This window comes from Grampus griseus (assembly GCF_964374135.1).
Source record: "Grampus griseus genome assembly, chromosome: 4".
Taxonomy (NCBI): Eukaryota; Metazoa; Chordata; class Mammalia; order Artiodactyla; family Delphinidae; genus Grampus; species Grampus griseus.
In genome coordinates this window covers 79,350,631-79,370,893 of record NC_138997.1, presented here as the reverse complement: position 1 = coordinate 79,370,893, position 20,263 = coordinate 79,350,631, and the positions used below count along the sequence as shown (strand labels likewise).

The 20,263-nt window shown below is 42.6% G+C and overlaps 1 protein-coding gene across 8 annotated transcripts in view; it reads right to left on the bottom strand.

The window, feature by feature from the left end:
- The window catches only part of APBB2 (amyloid beta precursor protein binding family B member 2), a 374,441-nt gene that overhangs the window by 108,593 nt on the left and 245,585 nt on the right, over positions 1-20,263 (bottom strand). For 5 of the 8 annotated variants that reach the window (XM_082652792.1, XM_082652791.1, XM_082652796.1 and 2 more), the window contains one exon: positions 8,739-8,947. In XM_082652792.1, the coding sequence (XP_082508918.1) occupies positions 8,739-8,947 (209 nt within the window). Of the gene's footprint in view, positions 1-257; positions 321-8,738; positions 8,948-20,263 lie in introns of all 8 variants that reach the window. The other 3 variants (XM_082652795.1, XM_082652797.1, XM_082652799.1) reach the window with 2 other exon arrangements.

Below are 20,263 nucleotides of genomic sequence, written 5' to 3'. Positions count from 1 at the left end.
AGGCATGCATGGGCTGCTGATGCCGGTTTGGTGCAAGTGCCGCTTCTTACAAGACAACAGGAACCTGGGGCAATCAGCCTGAAGTCATTCACAATGGGAGACATCAAAAAAGGCGACACGTGTGAGTCCCACAGCCCTAGCCAGAAGCCCCATCACTCCGTCCCTGCAGAATGCATGATATTCACAAAGAAGATGCAGCCACAGCCATGCAAAAAGGACAAAATATTAAATGAGCTAAAATCTGACAATATACTTGCCTTCCAAATGTCACTATTAATCTTTCCCCCATTCAGAACAGCAAAATCACTCCATGGCTGTTTCTAGACATATAATTATTCACAAGGAAAAAGCACATTGATTTAAAAAAAAGAAAGAAAGAAAGAAAGAAAATAATAAAGGATAGAAAAGGAAAGGAAAAAAAAAAGAAAACACACACACACACACACACACACACAAGACACTGTTGTTAGCATTGATATTCACAGGATGGGTTAGGGAACAAATTCACTCTAACAGCAGCATGTGAGCTCGCTCTCCCTTGATCTAGATCAACACCTGAGGCCTAGGGCAGGAGGAAAGAGAGGGCGCTTTAATTACTTACCAAAACAAATGGCTGAACGTCATTACCAGACATTGAAGGTATCGATACTTTCTAAATGTGGTCTTAAAAGCACACACTATGCATCAAAGTATTAAATGCCCAGCGTACCTAATTTCACAGGCACCTTTTTGTCTCCTATTAACCAAACAGAACTGTTTTCTTGAGGTGGAGGTGGAATTAGGGATGATGCTTGTCGATGTGCTGGATGGAAACGGGAATGTCCACGGCTAAGGGCATAAAAAAGCTGGGGGCCAAATTATTTTCACTTAAAAGAAAAAAATGGCAATGATGGAGGGCAAAGAACCCAGCCTGACCTCATCTTGCTGAGATTTAATCTAATAAAAAAATAGCTCTAGACAATCTAATGTAAATTCCTCTTGTTCATAAAAAACTCTACTTCCTTGCCACCCAAGCCTCTTCACAAATGAATATTCGATCACGAAATGCTTTTCTAAACATAGTTATAGAACAAAGTGCAAAGCCTTGCCTTGCTGGGCAACCTCTGACGATAGACCTTCGAATCTAAACAACTCCTTCCTTTATTCACCTCGGACAACAACGGAAACATTTGTTTTCTTTCTACTATATTGATTGAATATTCAAATATTTTTCACGTGACATTTGGGGAAATAAATGATACTAATAAGACACCCATAAAGTTCATCCTTATGAACTTGTTCCACTTGTCAGGAAAATCTCTTTTCTTGAATAATGAATCAGTAAGAGAAACTTTTCCACTAAGTAACTTTACAACTAAAGTTCTTTGAAAATGAGACAGTAGTACTGACCCATAACTTCCGCACACAATACAATTTTTAAAGCCACTCAAAGCAAGAAGCAGTGAAGATCCAATGTCCCAGGTGTTGAAAAAATGCATTTATTTGGCTCTGAAGGGCTCTCTGAGGGCATGGTCATTGCAAATCTGGATCCATTATCACGTCTACACAGTTGGTGTCATTGTTGCTTTCTTTGCTGGACTAGGCACCCAACCTGCAGTTTTTCAAACTAAAACAGAACTTGGACCACTGCTGTTTATTTATTTTTTAAAAATAATCTCTTTTACTGAGCACAGAGCAGAAATGCTGTCCAGCCCCTCACCTCTTTCCTCACTCCATCCCCAAAAGCAGTGTTCAGCTTTCACTGAGGAGAAAATATTACAGGAAAATCTTAACCTGTCAGTTGTGGTGACCGATGAACCCCCTGAAATGGATGTGGGATTTTGTGCAACTGCATTTTATCCCCAACTTTTCTGTTCTCAGAAGGGCCAGTGACCGAAAAATGTTTCGAGTTACCATCATAGGGGAATTAATAAACACGCATGATAAGGACTGGAAATATCAAGTACAAAATAAAATTTTAAGCTAAAATTTCTTTTTAAAAAAGAAAACAAGCCTATGGTCCCGAATTGTCACCATCATTTACACGTGAGCATTATTTGGTTTTCGTTTAGGTTGAACTTTGAAAATGTAATCAGATGGTGAATTGGGAAGATTCAAGATAATTGTGCTCTTGTGAAGACATTTTTAAAAAGGCATGTGTGTCTGACAAAGGGAATCTGATATCAGAAATTATACCCAAAAGACACTGTGTCAGGACTACAAAGAGTGAAAGAAGAGCATTTTTTAAAACAAGTATTCAGAAAAGGCTTTGGCATTTTTATCAAACACTTCTCTATACGTGTGTGTTTAAATTTTTTTATGTATTTACTCTCTGGATGTAGGAGTCCCTGTAAAGTAAAAGTTGATTATGGTTCTGAGACTGCATGGATCTAGCTCTCATGCTACGGAGACAGGAGTCAGCTGGCAAACTTCCAACAATCAACTTTTACAGATTTAAATAAACAAAGGCCCTATACAGTGATTTTGCAAAACCTTAAAATAACATAAGTATTCCTGAAGAAACCCTTTAGCACAAAACTCAAGCAAATAAAAATGGAAACTAACATTACATGCTATGAACAGGCCAAAGACCTTTTTTCCTTCCCATGTTTAAAATTTTCATTGACATCAAAGATGAGAAACTTTCTCCTCCATTTAAGTGACTATTATTTTTTAAGTCAAGGGCAATGAAGGACAAAACAGTTTGTCCTAAATGTTAAGACCGATATATTCTATTCATCTATTATTATTTTTTTTAATTAAGAAGAGAGAATACAACATTTTAGCTAATCATTTAAAGAAAAAAGACGCCAACACAGATGCTTGGGTTGTACAGAGAGTCTGCAGTCTGGGTGATGGGAGTGAGAGATGAAAGAAGAGACAAAGAGAAAGACAATAAAAGAGGAAAAGGCAGGCGAGCAACATGCCCCAGGGAAGACAGACACAAAGAGAGGTAAAGGAGAGTAGAGGACGAACAGGGACCATCTTCCATGGGTAACAACCTCCAATCGGTCATCTCTCAGGCAATGCAGCTAAAGCCTTGCACAGCTGAGAGATGGTGGCGTCAGAGTTATGGCTGGGGACACACCCTCCTGGTGCTCGTCTTGACCTTGGCCAGGCTGCAGCACCCCTTATCCTGATTACGGTGATGACACTCAGGTTCTTGAGAGCCCTGGAGCCCTAGCTCCTCAGAGACAGTGGGGACAGACCCAGCGCCTGGAGCACGGCACCTGCCATGACCCTTCATGACCTTTCAGCATGGCACCCTCGTGACCTACTAGGGGAATCAATCTGACGGTATAACCTTGACTACTGAGAGTTTTCTTCTTCCATATTTTTCTTCTGGGATCTTAGAAGACTTCCCACCAGCGTGTGGACACAGTGAGGTCAAGAACATGAGCCCTTAGCCCAGGGGCTGGCTGCCTGAAAGTGCCCAGGAATAGCAGTGTCCTTATCTCTGCTAAGGCATTTGTAAGAATAAAAAGTTTGAGAGCCTAGGGACTACAAAGGGTTATGAGTTATGCTTCGTAATCCTCTTTTGTCAAGACTTGAGCCTTGGTATGTGTAGCCTTGATGATAAATGGCAGAGTACCTGGAATTCTGGAATTCCAAGGAATAGGCCAGTCAATGTTAATAAGCACTGTATCCACATATGTGTGTATATTTTTTCCTTCTTTTAAAACTGCTTTCCGTGTTTTGCTGGATGCAACACTATCAAAAGAACAGTTATGGTTTATGATGCAAATAAAATCCAGAGAAGTTAAAAAAAAGAATCTAACTGGAAGACAAACTGACAAATGCTTGTGCAATTAAATTAGTCTCTGTCAGCAGTAGCACTATTTACAATCTAGAGGGGAATCAGGAGACCTGGGTCTCTAGTGCTGGCTCTGCCGCTACAGCAAGTCAACTAAGAGCTCCCTCTGCTACAAAGCTGGTTTATTCCTTCATTCAGCAAACATGTAATGAACATTGACACGTACCAGGCACTGTGCCAAGTGCCGAGGACACAAGACGAGGCGGGCAGGTCCCGACACCCCCCAAAAGGGAGGCGGACGTGCCTCAAGTAAGAATACTATAAAGAGACACAATGGAATAAAGGTTAAAGGGCTTTCAAAGCAGACGGGTGAGAACAATCCTTCCCAGGAGATGCTAGCGGGAAGCCAAAGAATTGAAGGGGAAGTGACATATAAATAAAAACAGGGAGACTGAATTTGCTAGAAGACCAGCTCTTGTACTCACTCAGAATTTCCTGCAACGCTTATGATAGAGGCAGATTCTCAGGCCCTACCCTTAGAGAGTCTAGCTCAGTGGCCTGGGGTAAAAATAAGGAAACTTAGCATGTTCTACAAGCCCCAGAGGACATCCTAGCCACCATCCTTGGCTCCCAGGCTGAGAAATACTGCCGTAGCATTCACTAAGCCCTTCTCAAAGGTTCTTGCCAGCTCTAAAATGTCATGATTACTTGATCAGGTCAAGAATTTCAGTAAAATGATGACAGACTGGCCCCTTTATGTTGTCACCTTATTTCGAGATGTATGTGAAAATCCATAGGTTCTAATGCAATACGTGGGTTTTGCCCCTCCTGGGGAGTTAGCTGCTCAGGCCCCTCCCAGACTCCAGAGGCAATGCAGCAAGAACAGAGTGAATTGTGATCAACAAGAAATCACGGTCCTGAGAAACAATTCGACCTTCCCTTGCTTCAGACCCACTTGGTCCTCCATACTCTTATCCTTAAGGAACTTGGAAACACCTTCTGCTGGAAGGATTCTACGTAAGGCTTGCTTACGGGCCAATAGTTATTCATTACAATATTTTGTGTAGCTCCCTCTTCTCTCTAAAATTCAACATCTAAGTAACTTGGAACAAACTGATGGGCTGGGGGAAGATCATCTTTGGGCCAAATTTCAGCAGCAAATGCTTCCCGGCCAGTTTATAAACTTTCAAAAAATACTGCTGGCGTATGCAGAGGGAACATTATGTGCTGCGCCTAACACTTCCCTGGTGAACTTTGGAATGTGAAATGTAAAATTTTCAAACTGTAAGGAAGCCCTTCCGTCCTAAACTTTTGTGAAGCTGAGTCAACAGATTTGGCACTTTTTTTTTTTTTTTTTTAAGCCAGCTCAGGAAAAATCTGTGTAAGATGTGCGTTTCTGACGCGACATATTACAAGTTTCTTCTCGCCCTTAACATTTTGCTTTCTCTCATGTTTCCAAATTAGTCAAAATAGATTCTATTTAGGGACCAAAGAAATGGCATCAAAGACATAATCATTTCTCTTCAACTGGTATTAGCACCTGAGACAATGTTATCAAGAGAAGTCATCTTCTAGAAGGTGCTGCATATGTCACCTGGAGTGAGATGAAGCCATTCAAGGCTCTCCAAGCCTCCATACACACATAGGGAAACCTGGGGTAGGGGCAGGGGCCAGCAGACCTCCATTCAGGCTTGACTCCACTAGGTATTAGGTGTGTGATCCTGGGCGAGCTCCCTCACCTCTCTGTGTGCGTTGTCAAATGTAAGAAGCTAATGACAACTGTCGCACAGATGCGTAGGGTTTTATGAGGAGTAAGGAGACAAGGCATGAAGCTGGTGCTCTAAACACTCGATTACCCTTAGTGCTTCTGCTTTAACATCTGTGTCAGCACCTGCCGGACCTGGGAACGCAGCAGTCTGTGTCTTCCCCCACCTCTCCCCTTCCTCTCCTCTCTACCTATCTGCTCATCCCTTTGCCCCTAGGATTTTAATGTATTGCCTTTTAAATCTGCTTGGTTCTTTGACTTAGCGGATGGCCTGATGTCCAGGGGAAAAAATGTACGTGAAGCAAACAACCGAAAGGTTGATCCAAAGAACATCTATCCCATTGGTCTATTTAAAGTGCTGGGGGACTTCCCTGGTGGCTCAGCGGTTAAGAATCCGCCTGCCAGTGCAGGGGACACGGGTTCGATGCCTGGTCCAGAAAGATCTCACATGCCACAGAGCAACTAAGCCTGTGCACCACAACTACCGGGCCTGTGCTCAAGAGCCCACGAGTCACAACTACTGAAGCCCATGTGCCTAGAGCCCGTGCTCCGTAACAAGAGAAGCCACCGCAATGGGATGCCCGGGCAATGCCACGAAGAGTAGACCCTGTTCGCCGCAACTAGAGAAAGCCCCCACACAGCAATGAAGACCCAACGCAGCCAAAAATAAATACATAGAATTAATAAAGAAAACTAAAGAGCTGGAAATGGGTCTCTCTCTGAAGCTTCAAAAAACTACACCTTTGTTACCATGTTTCTTGGAGGGATGAGGCTTTGTCCAACACGATGGCAACAGAAGAGAGGAACAGAACCATCCTGCCACCCTGACGCCACCTGCCTGGTTACTCAACTTGCTGAGCCTCGGTCACCTCTTCCCTTAAATGGTAAACATAATAGCTGTCATCTCTGCTGCGTGAAGAGTCTTGAAGGGGACAAATGAAGTGACGTTTATGAAAATACCCTGAGAGCCACAAGAAGTCATGAAGAGCAGCTGGGAGGCGGACCAGTGGGGATGTGATGGAAACACTGAACTCCAGGAGAGCAAGTGAGGCAGGGCGGCCATAGGACACAGTCGGAGCCTGGGAAGGGGGGCTAGGCAGTGAGCGGGAGGGGGGTGGAAGCGGGCATGGACGGGGCAGAGCAGGCAACAGTGGGCATCAGAAGGTGGCTCAGGGATGAGAAGAGGACTCTGCTTCTCAATAATTATCCCCAGGGCCAGCAGCCCACCTGTGCTGCGTTCTTCCTAAGGCTTTTCACAGAAAACATGAAAGTGAAAGTCTACCATATTAATCAAAGAAGTAAAAATCGGAGCCACATAAACCTCGGGATGCCCTCCTTGGGCTCCACCCCACCCACGCCGCAGCCTCAGGAGGTGGGATCCGAGACAAACTTCATTTCTTCCACGTACAGAGGACAAGAGATTCATTGAACAGAAATGGTATCTCAAAGTTAGTCTGATCTCCTCACCTCTGGACCAAGAGAAAGCAGGTCGGCTGAGATCTCAGAGCCAGGGAAGCCAAGGGAGAAGGACTCTGACCTGTAATTCAAGGAGGATTCGGGAACCCTGCGTTCTAGAGCCAGCGTGGCTGCTGGTCACTGGCCTCTCTGTGCCTCGGTTTCCCTGTCTGTAATGGACAGATACTGGTGCCAAGGCCCCCTTCCCAACCGGGCATTCTCTGGTTGCAGGGCACTCCCTGGGGGTGAAGATGGTAAAGGGTTACAATAAGGGGGATGGAGCCCTGGAATGGAGAAAGATTCTAACAGAGATGCCGAGAGCCAAGCAGTACAGGTGAAGAAGAAAGAGGGGCTCTGTGCCTCAGTGAGAGCCCAGGGGCGTCCTGGCCTGCTCAGCCCCTGGGAGGCCACTCTGCGGTCCAGGGAGAAATGCCAAGAGGTAACTGGGCCGGAATGGAAGAGGGCTCCACTTCATGCTGAGCTCCACGAGGAGCAGCCGGTGTTGGTTCATCTTTATCCCCCAGCACACCTCACATAAGGCGAAGAAATCGACTCAATGGGATGTGCCCTGAGAGGAGGAATATTATGCTAATAAAAAGTTATCAAAATCACCCAGTGATAAGCAACAAAATCCTAAGTGATTCAGTGGAACTGAAGCACATTATCTGATCATCAGGGCCAAGTACCAACAAACCAAGGCCCTGGTCTATCAACGGGGCCTATAGCTCGCCTCAACCCATCACTTGAAAGATGGAGAATCTGAGGCCCAGGTGGGGTGAGATGCCTAAGCCCAGTAAAAGCAGGAATGTGGCTGGAATGTAGGTCTTCCTGCCTCCCAGAGAAGAGCAAGTAAATAATGGAAGATGCTGTTTACTTTCAAAGACAGGAAGGGTGATAATAGCGGCAAATATGTAGAGAAACTTTGGGGTAAGAGACGCAGTTCAAATTCCTTCCATGTCCTCAAAGTAAAAGAAAATGAGTTGTTTAAAGAGCAGAAGACTGTGATCAAAAAAAGGCAGAAGTGCCCGTGTGTTAGGAATGAAGCTTCTTTTCTCCAGCAAAGCCATTACTTAACTCTAACCTTTTCCCACTGTAATTCTCTTGAATATTTAGTTATCAGGATTCACAAAGGTTCACTGCAGGGATTTTTGTATTAGTAAATACCACGATGGAATTTTTTAATGCCTCAGTTCTTTGTTTAAACATCAGATTTCATCCTCAGGGACAGAACAAATTTATACTGCTAATTACTTCTAAAACAATGTCACTTCTGCTAAATAAACAGATCCTCTTTTTTTTTTTTTTATTAGAAATTAAGCATTTAAGGGCTCTCAAGGGTTATTCCTGCAGACATTCTCTCCATGCAGTCAAATGAGCCCACGGATATTAATAAGATATGCAGTAATTATAACACATCTGGCCAAGAGACATTCTTCTGTGTGTAAATATTTTATGGAACCAGCACCATGCAACAGCACCTACAGAGTAAATTACTGCCTCCGTGAGCCCCAGGGAATCTTAACCACTTCTCATTAATCAGCCTCTCTTACTTTCTGTACCTGAAATGGTGTTTCAAGAGACCAAAAGCCATTAAAAAAATGAAAACATCCCTGAAAGATGGTATTAACACTCTTCACTAAGAGGAAGCATTTCGGTTTCAAATGCAACATGCATGAAAATCAAAAGCTTACCTGGATGACCTGTTGGGGCAGAAGCAATGAGTCTAAGGAGAAATCACAAGTTACATCCACTCTACTAAGCCATCACAAAGACACTCCATTTTACCTCGTTCTCTGGGGTGGGAGATGGCGTTACAGAACTAAGGGACCCTTTCCTAGAACCCTGGAGATCTGCTGGGATGGAGACAGGGCGTTCCCACTGAGTCGTCCCGGTTGGTATGTGCCAATAATAGGTCCCAGCGATGTCACTGATTCTTTTCCAGCCAGGTGGCAAATCTGGATCAGTCTGAAAGGAGTGATCACTCCATATATCTGCTGGAAAATGGAGAAAAAGAGAGGGTTTTATTCAAAGAGGAAACAATTACAGTCTTCCAATTTTACTACCAACAGTCAGGAGAATTCCACAGACAGATGTGTCCATAGCCCAAATGAGAACTGAAGCCATCCTATGGACACGAAGTATGGAAAGAGGGGGAATACGGAAAGAAACATGGAAAGAACTGGAAGGTTGACGCTTGAGAACGTGGATATAAAGGACCCATTATCAAGTCATCTTACAGCTCCAAGGACCCTATGAACTAACAGGCTAAAGCTCCATTAGTCAGAATCAACTACCCAAGCAAAATTTGCACGGCTACACACAAAACCTACTGTATCCCTTTGTACATTGGTAAGATTTACTGTTTGGGATCATATATCATTCCCAGCGATGAGTACAACTCTAATGTTCTTTAACTGCTTTCTGGATGAGTTACTGGATTTATGAGTACTGGATTTATACCTTTCATTTGCTTTAACAACTCCTCCCATTTGATTGTAAACATCTACAACGTAGCCATGTCTTTCGTAATACTCTAGCATTCTAAACTGCACACAGAAGATTCCCAAGGAGGGCAGACTGAAAAAGCCTTGGAATTCGAAAAGGAACCAGACTGACTCTAAAAACCGGCCAGTAATATAAATGCATGAAGGAGGATAGGTGTGGGATACAACAGAGAATGGTGAGGATGGTGGCAAACTGGTAAGCACGTGCAAAGTCCAAAGGCATTTAAATTCAAAAAATAATTTTTTAAGAACTGTATGTGTGTGGGGGAAATAAAATACACCTACTGGGCAATTTCAGTCATCCCTGGCTTATATCAATATTTTATTAATTTACTGGATAACTATTTGTTTTTTAAAAATCTCATTTTTGGCCTTCTTTGAGTTGAGTATGAGATGGATTAAAGTGCTAGAGAAGAGAGGAGAGACATAAGGAAGCAGAGTAAGAAATCCATAGAGAGGGAGGCATAATGGAGGAATTGCAGGTGGCTATTATCAACATACATAGGTAGAAAAACTTAATAAACTTGTGCTTTAAATCTAGGGATCACTTCATTCTAAAGATGAGGCCCTTTTCTGTGTGGTCATTCACAAGAGGCTGGAGCCTTTTCTTTTTCTTTGTTTTTTTGCGGTACGCGGGACTCTCACTGTTGTGGCCTCTCCCGTTGCGGACGGAGCACAGGCTCCGGACGCGCAGGCTCAGCGGCCATGGCTCAAGGGCCCAGCCGCCCCGCAGCATGTGGGATCTTCCCGGACCGGGGCACGAACCCGTGTCCCCTGCATCGGCAGGCGGACTCTCAACCACTGCGCCACCAGGGAAGCCCGAGGCTGGAGCCTTTACAGCAATTTAAATGAGAAAGTGTGTGGGCCTTGCTCTCAGCAAATGTCACTGCATCCTGTGGGCTGGCGTCACTGAGGCTGCTACAGCCGCAAGAAGAAAAAAAGAAACCAAACAAAGAAGTTGATTAAGGCTATGGGCACAGATGTGCATTCATGCAGTTGGTTAGCATCCCAGCATTCACTTTTCTCATTTAAATCTGCCAGAGGCAAAACTGCCACTTGTCTCAAATTATGATGGAAATTTCCCCTCCCCCTACAGGAAATTAAGCACAATTAAATAATTTCAAGTTACCCAAATCTTTCAGAAGCAACTTGAAACAAACATGTGCATACACTCCTCTGTCCTGTCTCCGTTTTAGGGGGTGAGACGGTTGTTTCTGCTGTTATTTTGTTTTAAATATTTCAACTGGGATGGGAAAGGTAAAATACACAGGTCTTGGTATTAAGTTGGAGAAAACCCTACCAAGGGTGTTCCCTTGTCCAATTCTAGCAGCTCAGACAACAAGCTCGAGATGGAAACTAAAAGGACCTAAAGAGGACGCTAGTTACCGTTTCTGTTGTTTTTAAGGTCTGAGGGCCTGAATTTACACATGTATCCCCGTTGTCTCTACAGCTAGGACATTAGCATATACGAAGAATAGCTGCATAACACTATGAGAATATAAAATCACATCAGCACAAGGGCAGAGACCAAGGTCAGCAGTCTTCAGGTGTGGCTTTCCAAAGTGGTTGAGAGGGGCCTTGGCCTGCATGGCAGAAAGTGGTCTGTTCTGTTTCAACCAGACCCATTCACTTATATTTGGTTTATATTTTGAATTTCTGGTGAGATTTTGTTGCAATAAAAATTACAAGGTGGGTTATTCTGTTGCTAAAGATTGGTGATGATCAGATGATGATGATGAAGGAAGTGAGGTGGGCACATCTACAATATTATCAGCAGTTCAGAATCATTTATAGAATCCCTTCCGCATCACCCTACCCTGGTTGTAAGGAATGTAAGCCCCGTGAGGGCAAGCAGACATTATCTCTGTCATGTTCACCATCATATTTCCAACACCTAGCATGGCAGGTGTTCAATTACAATGAGCTGGATGAATGGAGGATAGATGGTGGATGGATGGATAGACAGAAGGGTAGACAGAAGAAAGGAAGATAAGAAGGAAGAATGCACAAAGAAGCAGGGAGAAATAAGTGAATGAAGTCCTGAATGATGGGAATTGAACTTGGCGCTTAGCAAAGGAGAATTCTGAAGAAATCAGTTCTGCGTAATTTCATAAAACAGAGCAACTTCACAAAGCTCGGGAATACTAGCTTCTAGTTAAGAGCATGTTTACTTCCCTTGAAGGCATATGTGAATGTTGTTATGGACAAAAAGAAATACAATATGATAAACTGGAAAGAGTCCTGGGCTGGAGTTGAGATTTTGTTTCATTTTTTTATTGATAGGTTCCACAGGAACAGCAAGAAATATGCCTTCTGAGGTACCTCAGTGCCACTACACTTCATTTTGTTTAATCTTCAAAGCCCCAATGTGCTTTGTTTTCCTACATAGAACTATGTACACCTTTAAATAAGTACCCTGGACCTTATTCAACAGGTCACTGGTTTTCAAATGTTATCAAATGGGGGAGGAGGACAGTGGTGCAGGTAGGTGGAACTCCAGGCCTGTCCAGAGTCTTTTGACTGTTGCAGCAACATTTTTACCTGTTTTAAATATTGGTCTTGTATGCACGATTTTCCTTGAAAACAGGGATTAGTTGAATGCTCACATCAATCCCATCAGAAGGTAAGAGTGGGAATAATAGCCAGCCAAGACAAGAAGCCGGGCCTTTCAAGGCTTAAACCCAAGTTCTCGTAATGCTGCCATGAGGTTCTCAGCAGCTGGTGACAACTGTGCTGTTATTAACAGTAAAAGTAACAGGGATGCTGATGTGGGCTGTGGGCTGAAACACCCAGCTGCTTTATTGCTTCTCTACTGCAGGAGCTTGTGGAGTGTCCACTGCTGCCCTATGAAGGACACACTATGGTTATCCCATTTCTAAGGCTCGGAGAGGACGGCAGTTTGGTTTAAAGCCAAGGGGGTAAACTATGTCCCTATGTAGAAATGGATGTTACTTTTTCAGAGATCTGAGAAAAATCAGTTGTGGTCAGCTTGGGGGAATTTAGAAGGTGTATAAACGGGGCAGGGGCAGGGGAGGGACACATAAGAAAGGACACAATGGCTTCAAGTCTGAAGCTATGAGACCGGCCAGCTGACCTGACCAAGGTTACAGAGTTGGTGAGTGAGGGCACCAAGATTTGCCCTGGAGACTAGGTACATCCATGCAAGGACACTTCCAATATAGGTGTTGCATAGGGTCCTCCCTTCCGTGTCTCCCTCTCTAATTCTGCATCCAGTAAACCCAGGCAGCCACTTCAGCGGGTCCATGGATCTGCAGCCTCTCCCACTGGAAACCCGAGGATCCTATTCCACACTCGGGCACACAGCAGAGACTGAGATCCCACCTATTTCTCCCTCCTCCCTTCCCTACAGGATCTCACTGCTAAGAAGCTTTATGGTCTCCTGTCATGTCATCACTGCATCACTGAATCTTGCTGAAGGCGCCTTCAAGGAGAAGAGGGAAGTGGGACACGGTTCAGTGGTAAGAGCAGAAAGCTATAGATATCCTTTCTAAGTGGCTCTGTGGCCCACGTTGTCATTTGCAGTTTTGTTCCAGAAGCAGGGCCTGGAAGTCAGAGTGTAAAAATAGCAAGGCTGAGAGCCCCAGAAAGTCTCTCTTGTGCTGGGAGCCTCTTGGGCCAAGAGCAATACTTGGCATAGAAACAAGGAGCCCGTCTATGAGCAGCAAGGACCTGCCCCTTCCAGCCGCCTTGGGCGCCAGTGCCGCTGCTGGCCTGGTGCCACCTCTACCACTTCTCTCCTGCTCTCCTCCCTGGTCTGTGTGTGAAGCAAGCCTGCCTCTCATCACCCTCTCCCCTGGGTTCACTTGCAGGAACTGAAGGGTCAAATGAAAACGAATTAGCATCTAGCAGCAGCTGGAAATCTCCCCTCTTGCTCCGGAGGCCACAGGAAGAAGGGATGGGTGAGCTAGGATTCTAAATTTGGCAACGTCTGCAGTGCAGAGCACAAGAGGCCTCCCTCTGGCCCTCTTAATGGCACTCACTCCCTTCCTTGACAGTTGTATACCCAGTGCCTTCAGTGTGTACGGCAGGGGGTGAGCACCTTTCGAAGAAAGAGGAGACAGATTAACTCATTCAACAAATATTTCCTGTCTACTCTGTGCCAGGCATTCTTCTAGGGCTGGGGGGCACAGAGTTCATCAGACAGACCTGGGTCCAGCATCCGTGAACTGGGGCAGTGGTTCTCAAGGTTCACAGTCACCTGGAGAATCTGCTAGAACACAGACTGCTGGGTACTACCCACCCCCACCCCTCCGCCAAGGTTCTGACTCAGTTGCTCTGGGGCGGGGCCTGAGAATCTGCATTTCTAACAGTTCCCAGGTGGTGCTGATCTCTTGCTGCTGGTTTTGGGACCACACTTTTAAGAACCACTGGCCTAGGAAAACAGAAAAGGTAATTAATCTTTTCCACCAAACTCCATCTAACTGCTGGCTCCAGAGAATAAAAAATGTGAATTATATTCAATCATTCTTTCATTTATTCACCCACTTATTCATTCATTCTCTTGCACTGAGGACCTCCAATACATTCCAAGCACTATGCTAGAAGCTGAGAATACAGTAATGAATAAAAGAGGCAATTCAGGTATAATGATCAATTGGGTCTGGGGATAGGGTGGGCTATTTGGATAGGATGGTCTGAGGAAGGAACAATGTCACTCTAAACTAGAAGGGGCACCAGCCTTGGGAACAGACAAGAGAACAGCACTCCTGGAAGATGGAACAGCAAGTGCAAAGGCCATGTGGAAGGGAAGAGCCTGTTGTGTCATTACAATAGAAAGTCACTTGAATGAGATGTGAGTGGTCTAGGATAAGATTTAAGGGCATAAGGGCTAAGGATTCACCCTCTATGCAAAGGCAAGCTCCCGAAGCTCTTGTGTGGTCTGTGTTTTCAAAATCAGAATCAAAATCAGCACAATGCTCCCATTTTTAGAGAAGAAAAACCTCTCTCTTCGGAAATCTTAGCTGCAGCTACTGCTGGCTTGTCTTTTGAGCACTGTTATTCCAGAGGGAGCCAGATGCCTTAATCCAAACTATCTGAATTTAGCTTTAAAACACTTTCTCCGGGACTTCCGTGGTGGCGCAGTGGTTGAGAGTCCGCCTGCCGATGCAGGGGACGCGGGTTCGTGCCCCGGTCCGGGAAGATCCCACATGCCGCGGAGCGGCTGGGCCCGTGAGCCATGGCCGCTGAGCCTGCGCGTCCGGAGCTTGTGCTCTGCAACGGGAGAGGCCACAACAGTGAGAGGCCCGCGTACCGCAAAAAAAAAAAAAAAAAAAAAGCATAAAAAAGGCCAAATTTCAAAAAAAAAAAACAACAAGAAACACTTTCTCCGGTCACCGGTGGTCTGCTTCCTTTGCCTCTCTTCTTTCCTAACTCACTACTTAGTCCCTTAATTTTTTCTGGACCTAGAACCTCCTTGTCAGAAAACAGCGAGAAGACTCTTCATTCCCTCCAGCTTCACCACCGACTTCTGAAGACAAGAGCATGGAGCCAGGACTCCAGGTCTGGATCATTTATTATAGGTGTGCTGAGGGTTCCAGGCAGCATACAGAGGCTGTTTAGAACCCAGGGTGAAACTGTCCTCAGTCAAAGGAACTGGCAAAAACAATGACTGTGGAAAACAAGGGATTGCGCCCCAAATGTACAAAATCTGTGAGCGCTCTGACCCGCTGGCCTGCCAGACAGAGGGGAGGAAAGCTGACCTAAAACAGTTTCAGGGCCCCTGCTATTTCTTGATATTTATTTGCAGGGCCTATTTGGGACCCTAAAGTGTCTATCACAGCCTCAGAAAAATTCATGTTGTACTCAATTGAGCTTTCCTGTGGTTGCATTCTTTTTACAGGTGTAATAAACCTCTTAACAGTTTTGGGAGTGTTGATTTTCTAACTCTTTTTCCCTATTTTCCTTTAAAAACATTAACATTAAGATATTTAGTGTACCTGAAATATGTAGTTATTTGTAACTGAGGATTTTTCTGTTAAAGATTTTTTTAAATTTAATTTTATTTACTTTTTAATACAGCAGGTTCTTATTAGTTATCTATTTTATACATATTAGTGTATATATGTCAATCCCAATCTCCCAATTCATCACACCACCACCCCCCCCTCCCCGCCACTTTCCCCCCTTGGTATCCATACGTTTGTTCTCTACATCTGTGTCTGTATTTCTGCCCTGCAAACTGGTTCATCTGTACCATTTTTCTAGGTTCCACATATATGTGTTAATATATATTTGTTTTTCTCTTTCTAACTCACTTCACTCTGTATGACAGTCTCTAGATCCATCCACATCTCTACAAATGACCCAATTTCATTTCTTTTTATGGCTGAGTAATATTCCACTGTATATATGTACCACATCTTCTTTATCCATTTGTCTGTATACAGGCATTTCGGTTGTTTCCATGACCTGGCTATTGTAAATAGTGCTGCAGTGAACACTGGGGTGCATGTGTTTTTCTGAATTACGCTTTTCTCTGGGTATTTGCCCAGTACTGGGATTGCTGGATCAGGTGGTAATTCTATTTTTAGTTTTTTAAGGAACCTCCATACTGTTCTCCATAGTGGCTGTATCAATTTACATGCCCACCAATAGCGCAAGAGGGTTCCCTTTTCTCCACACCCTCTCCAGCATTTGTTGTTTGTAGATTTTCTGATGATGCCCATTCTAACTGGTGTGAGGTGATACCTCATGGTAGTTTTGATTTGCATTTCTCTAATAATTAGTGATGTTGAGCAGCTTTTCATGTGCTTCGTGGCCATCTGTATGTCTTCTTCAGAGAAATGTCTATTTAGGTCTTCTGCCCATTTTTTGATTGGGTTGTTTTTTTAATATTGAGCTGCATGAGCTGTTTATATATTTTGGAGATTAATCCTTTGTCCGTTGATTCATTTGCAAATATTTTCTCCCATTCTGAGGGTTATCTTTTTGTCTTGTTTGTAGTTTCCTTTGCTTTGCAAAAGCTTTTAAGTTCCATTAGGTCCCATTTGTTTATTTTTGTTTTTATTTCCATTACTCTAGGAAGTGGATCAAAAAAGATCTTGCTGTGATTTATGTCAGAGTGTTCTTCCTATGTTGTCCTCTAAGAGTTTGATAGTGTCTGGTCTTACATTTAGGTCTCTAACCCATTTTGAGTTTATTTTTGTGTACGGTGTTAGGGAGTGTCCTAATTTCATTCTTTTACATGTAGCTGTCCAGTATTCCAAGCACCACTTATTGAAGAGACTGTCTTTTCTCCATTGTATATCCTTGCCTCCTTTGTCATAGATTAGTTGACCATAGGTGCATGGGTTTACCTCTGAGCTTTCTATCCTATTCCATTGAACTATATTTCTGTTTTTGTGCCAGTACCATATTGTCTTGATTACTGTAGTCTGTAGTATAGTCTGAAGTCAGGGAGTCTGATTCCTCCAGCTCCATTTTTTTCCCTCAAGACTGCTTTGGCTTTTCGGATCTTTTCTGTCTCCATACAAATTTTATGACTTTTTGTTCTAGTTCTGTAAAAAATGCCATTGGTAATTTGATAGGGATTGCATTGAATCTGTACATTGCTTTGGGTAGTACAGTCATTTTCACAATACTGATTCTTCTAATCCAAGAACATGGTATATCTCTCCATGTGTTTGTGTCATCTTTGATTTCCTGCATCAGTGCCTTATAGTTTTCTGAGTACAGGTCTTTTACCTCCTTACATATGTTTATTCCTAGGTATTTTATTCTTTTTGTTGCAATGGTGAATGGGATTGTTTCCTTAATTTCTCTTTCTGATCCTTTGTTCTTAGTGTATAGGAATGCAAGAGATTTCTGTGCATTAATTTTGTATCCTGCAACTTTACTAAATTCATTGATTAGTTCTAGTAGTTTTCTGGTGGCATCTTTAGGATTCTCTATGTATAGTATCATGTCATCTGCAAAGTGACAGTTTTTCTTCTTCTTTTCCAATTTGGATTCCTTTTATTTCTTTCTCTTCTCTGATTGCCATGGCTAGGACTTCCAAAACTATGTTGAATAATAGTGGCGAGAGTGGACATCCTTGCTTGTTACTGATCTTAGAGGAAATGCTTTCAGTTTTTCACCATTGAGAATGATGTTTGCTACGGGCTTGTCATATATGGCCTTTATTATGTTGAGGTAGGTCCCCTCTATGCCCACTTTCTGGAGAGCTTTTTTTTTTATCATAAATGGGTGTTGAATTTTGTCAAAAGCTTTTTCTGCATCTATTGAGACGATCATATGGTTTCTATTCTTCAATTTGTTAATATGGTGTATCACATTGATTGATTTGCATATATTGAAGAATCCTTGCATCCCTGGGATAAATCCCACTTGATCATGGTGTATGATTCTTTTAATGTGTTGTTGGATTCTGTTTGCTAGTAGTTTGCTGAGGATTTTTGCATCTATATTCATCAGTGATATTGGTCTGTAATTTTCTTTTTCTGTAGTATCTTTGTCTGGTTTAGGTATCAGGGTGATGGTGGCCTCATAGAATGAGATTGGGAGTGTTCCTTCGTCTGCAATTTTTTGGAAGAGTTTGAGAAGGATGGGGTGTTAGCTCTTCTCTAAATGTTTGATAGAATTCACCTGTGAAGCCATCTGGTCCCAGACTTTTGTTCGTTGGAAGATTTTTAATCCCAGTTTCAATTTCATTACTTGTGACTGGTCTGTTCATATTTCTATTTCTTCCTGGTTCAGTCTTGGAAGGTTATATCTTTCTAAGAATTTGTCCATTTCTTCCAGATTGTCCACTTTATTTGCACAGAGTTGCTTGTAGTAGTCTCTTCGGATGTTTTGTATTTTTGTGGTGTCCATTGTAACTTCTCCTTTTTCATTTCGAATTTTATTGATTTGAGTCCTCTCCCTCTTTTTCTTGATGAGTCTGGCTAAAGTTTTATCAATTTTGTTTATCTTCTCAAAGAACCAGCTTTTAGTTTTACTGATCTTTGTTATTGTTTTCTTTGTTTCTATTTCATTTATTTCTGCTCTGATGTTTATGATTTCTTTCCTTCTACTAACTTTGGGTTTTGTTTGTTCTTCTTTCTCTAGTTCCTTTACGTGTAAGGTTAGATAGTTTGAGATTTTTCTACTTTCTTGAGGTAGGCTTATATTGCTATAAACCTCCCTCTTAGAACTACTTTTGCTGCATCCCACAGGTTTTGGATTGTCGTGTTTTTGTTCTAATTTGTCTCCAGGTATTTTTTGATTTCCTCTTTGATTTCTTCAGTGACCTCTTGGTTATTTAGTAATGTATTGTTTAGCCTCCATGTGTTTGTGTTTTTTATGGTTTTTTTCCCTGTAACTGATTTCTAATCTCATAGCATTGTGGTTGGAAAAGATCCTTGATATTATTTCAATTTTCTTAAATTTACCGAGGCTTGATTTGTGACTCAAGATTTGATCAATCCTGGAGAATGTTCTGTGTGCACTTGAGAAGAAAGTGTAATCTGCTGTTTTTGGATGTAATGTCCTATAAATATCAATTAAATCTACCTGGTCTATTGTGTCATTTAAAGCTTCTGTTTCCTTATTAATTTTCTGTCTGGATGATCAGTCCATTGGTGGAAGTGAGGTGTTAATAGTCCCCCACTATTATTGTGTTATTGTCAATTTCCTCTTTTATAGCTGTTAGCAGTTGCCTTATGTATTGAGGTGCTCCTACGTTGGATGCATATATATTTATAATTGCTATATCTTCTTCTTGGATTGACCCCTTGATCATTATGTAGTGTCCTTCCTTGTCTCTTGTAACAGTCTTTATTTTAAAGTCTATTTTGTCTGATATGAGAATTGCTACTCCAGCTTTCTTTTGATTTCCATTTGCATGGAATATCTTTTTCCATCCCCTCACTTTCAGTCTGTATGTGTCCCTAGGTCTGAAGTGGGTCTCTTGTAGACTGCATATATATGGGTCTTGTTTTTGTATCCATTCAGCGAGCCTGTGTCTTTTGGTTGGAGCATTTAATCCATTCATGTTTAAGGTAATTATCGATATGTATGTTCCTATTACCATTTTCTTAATTGTTATTGGTTTGTTTTTGTAGGTCCTTTTCTTCTCTTGTGTTTCCCACTTAGAGAAGTTCCTTTATCATTTGTTGCAGAGCTGGTTTGGTGGTGCTGAATTCTCTTAGCTTTTGCTTGCCTGTAAAGCTTTTGATTTCTCCATCCAATCTGAATGAGATCCTTGCTGGGTATAGTAATCTTGGTTGTAGGTTCTTGCCTTTCAGCACTTTACATATATTGTGCCACTCCCTTCTGGCTTGTAGAGTTTCTGCTGAGAAATCAGCTGTTAAGCTTATGGGAGTTCCCTTGTATGTTATTTGTTGTTTTTCCCTTGTTGCTTTCAATAATTTTTCTTTGTCTTTAATTGTTGTCAATTTGATTACTATGTGTCTCGGTGTGTTTCTCCTTGGGTTTACCCTGCCTGGGACTTTGCGCTTCCTGGACTTGGGTGGCTATTTCCTTTCCCACGTTAAGGAAGTTTTCGACTATAATCTCTTCAAATATTTTCTCGGGTCCTTTCTCTCTTTCTTTTCCTTCTGGGACCTCTATAATGTGAATATTGTTGTGTTTAATGTTGTCCCAGAGGTCTCTTAGGCTGTCTTCATTTCTTTTCATTCTTTTTTCTTTATTCTTTTCCACGGCAGTGAACTCCACCATTCTGTCTTCCAGGTCACTTATCTTTTCGTCTGCCTCAGTGTTTCTGCTACTGATTCCTTCTAGTGTATTTTTCATTTCAGTTATCGTATTGTTCATCTCTGTTTGTTTCTTCTTTAATTCTTCTGGTGT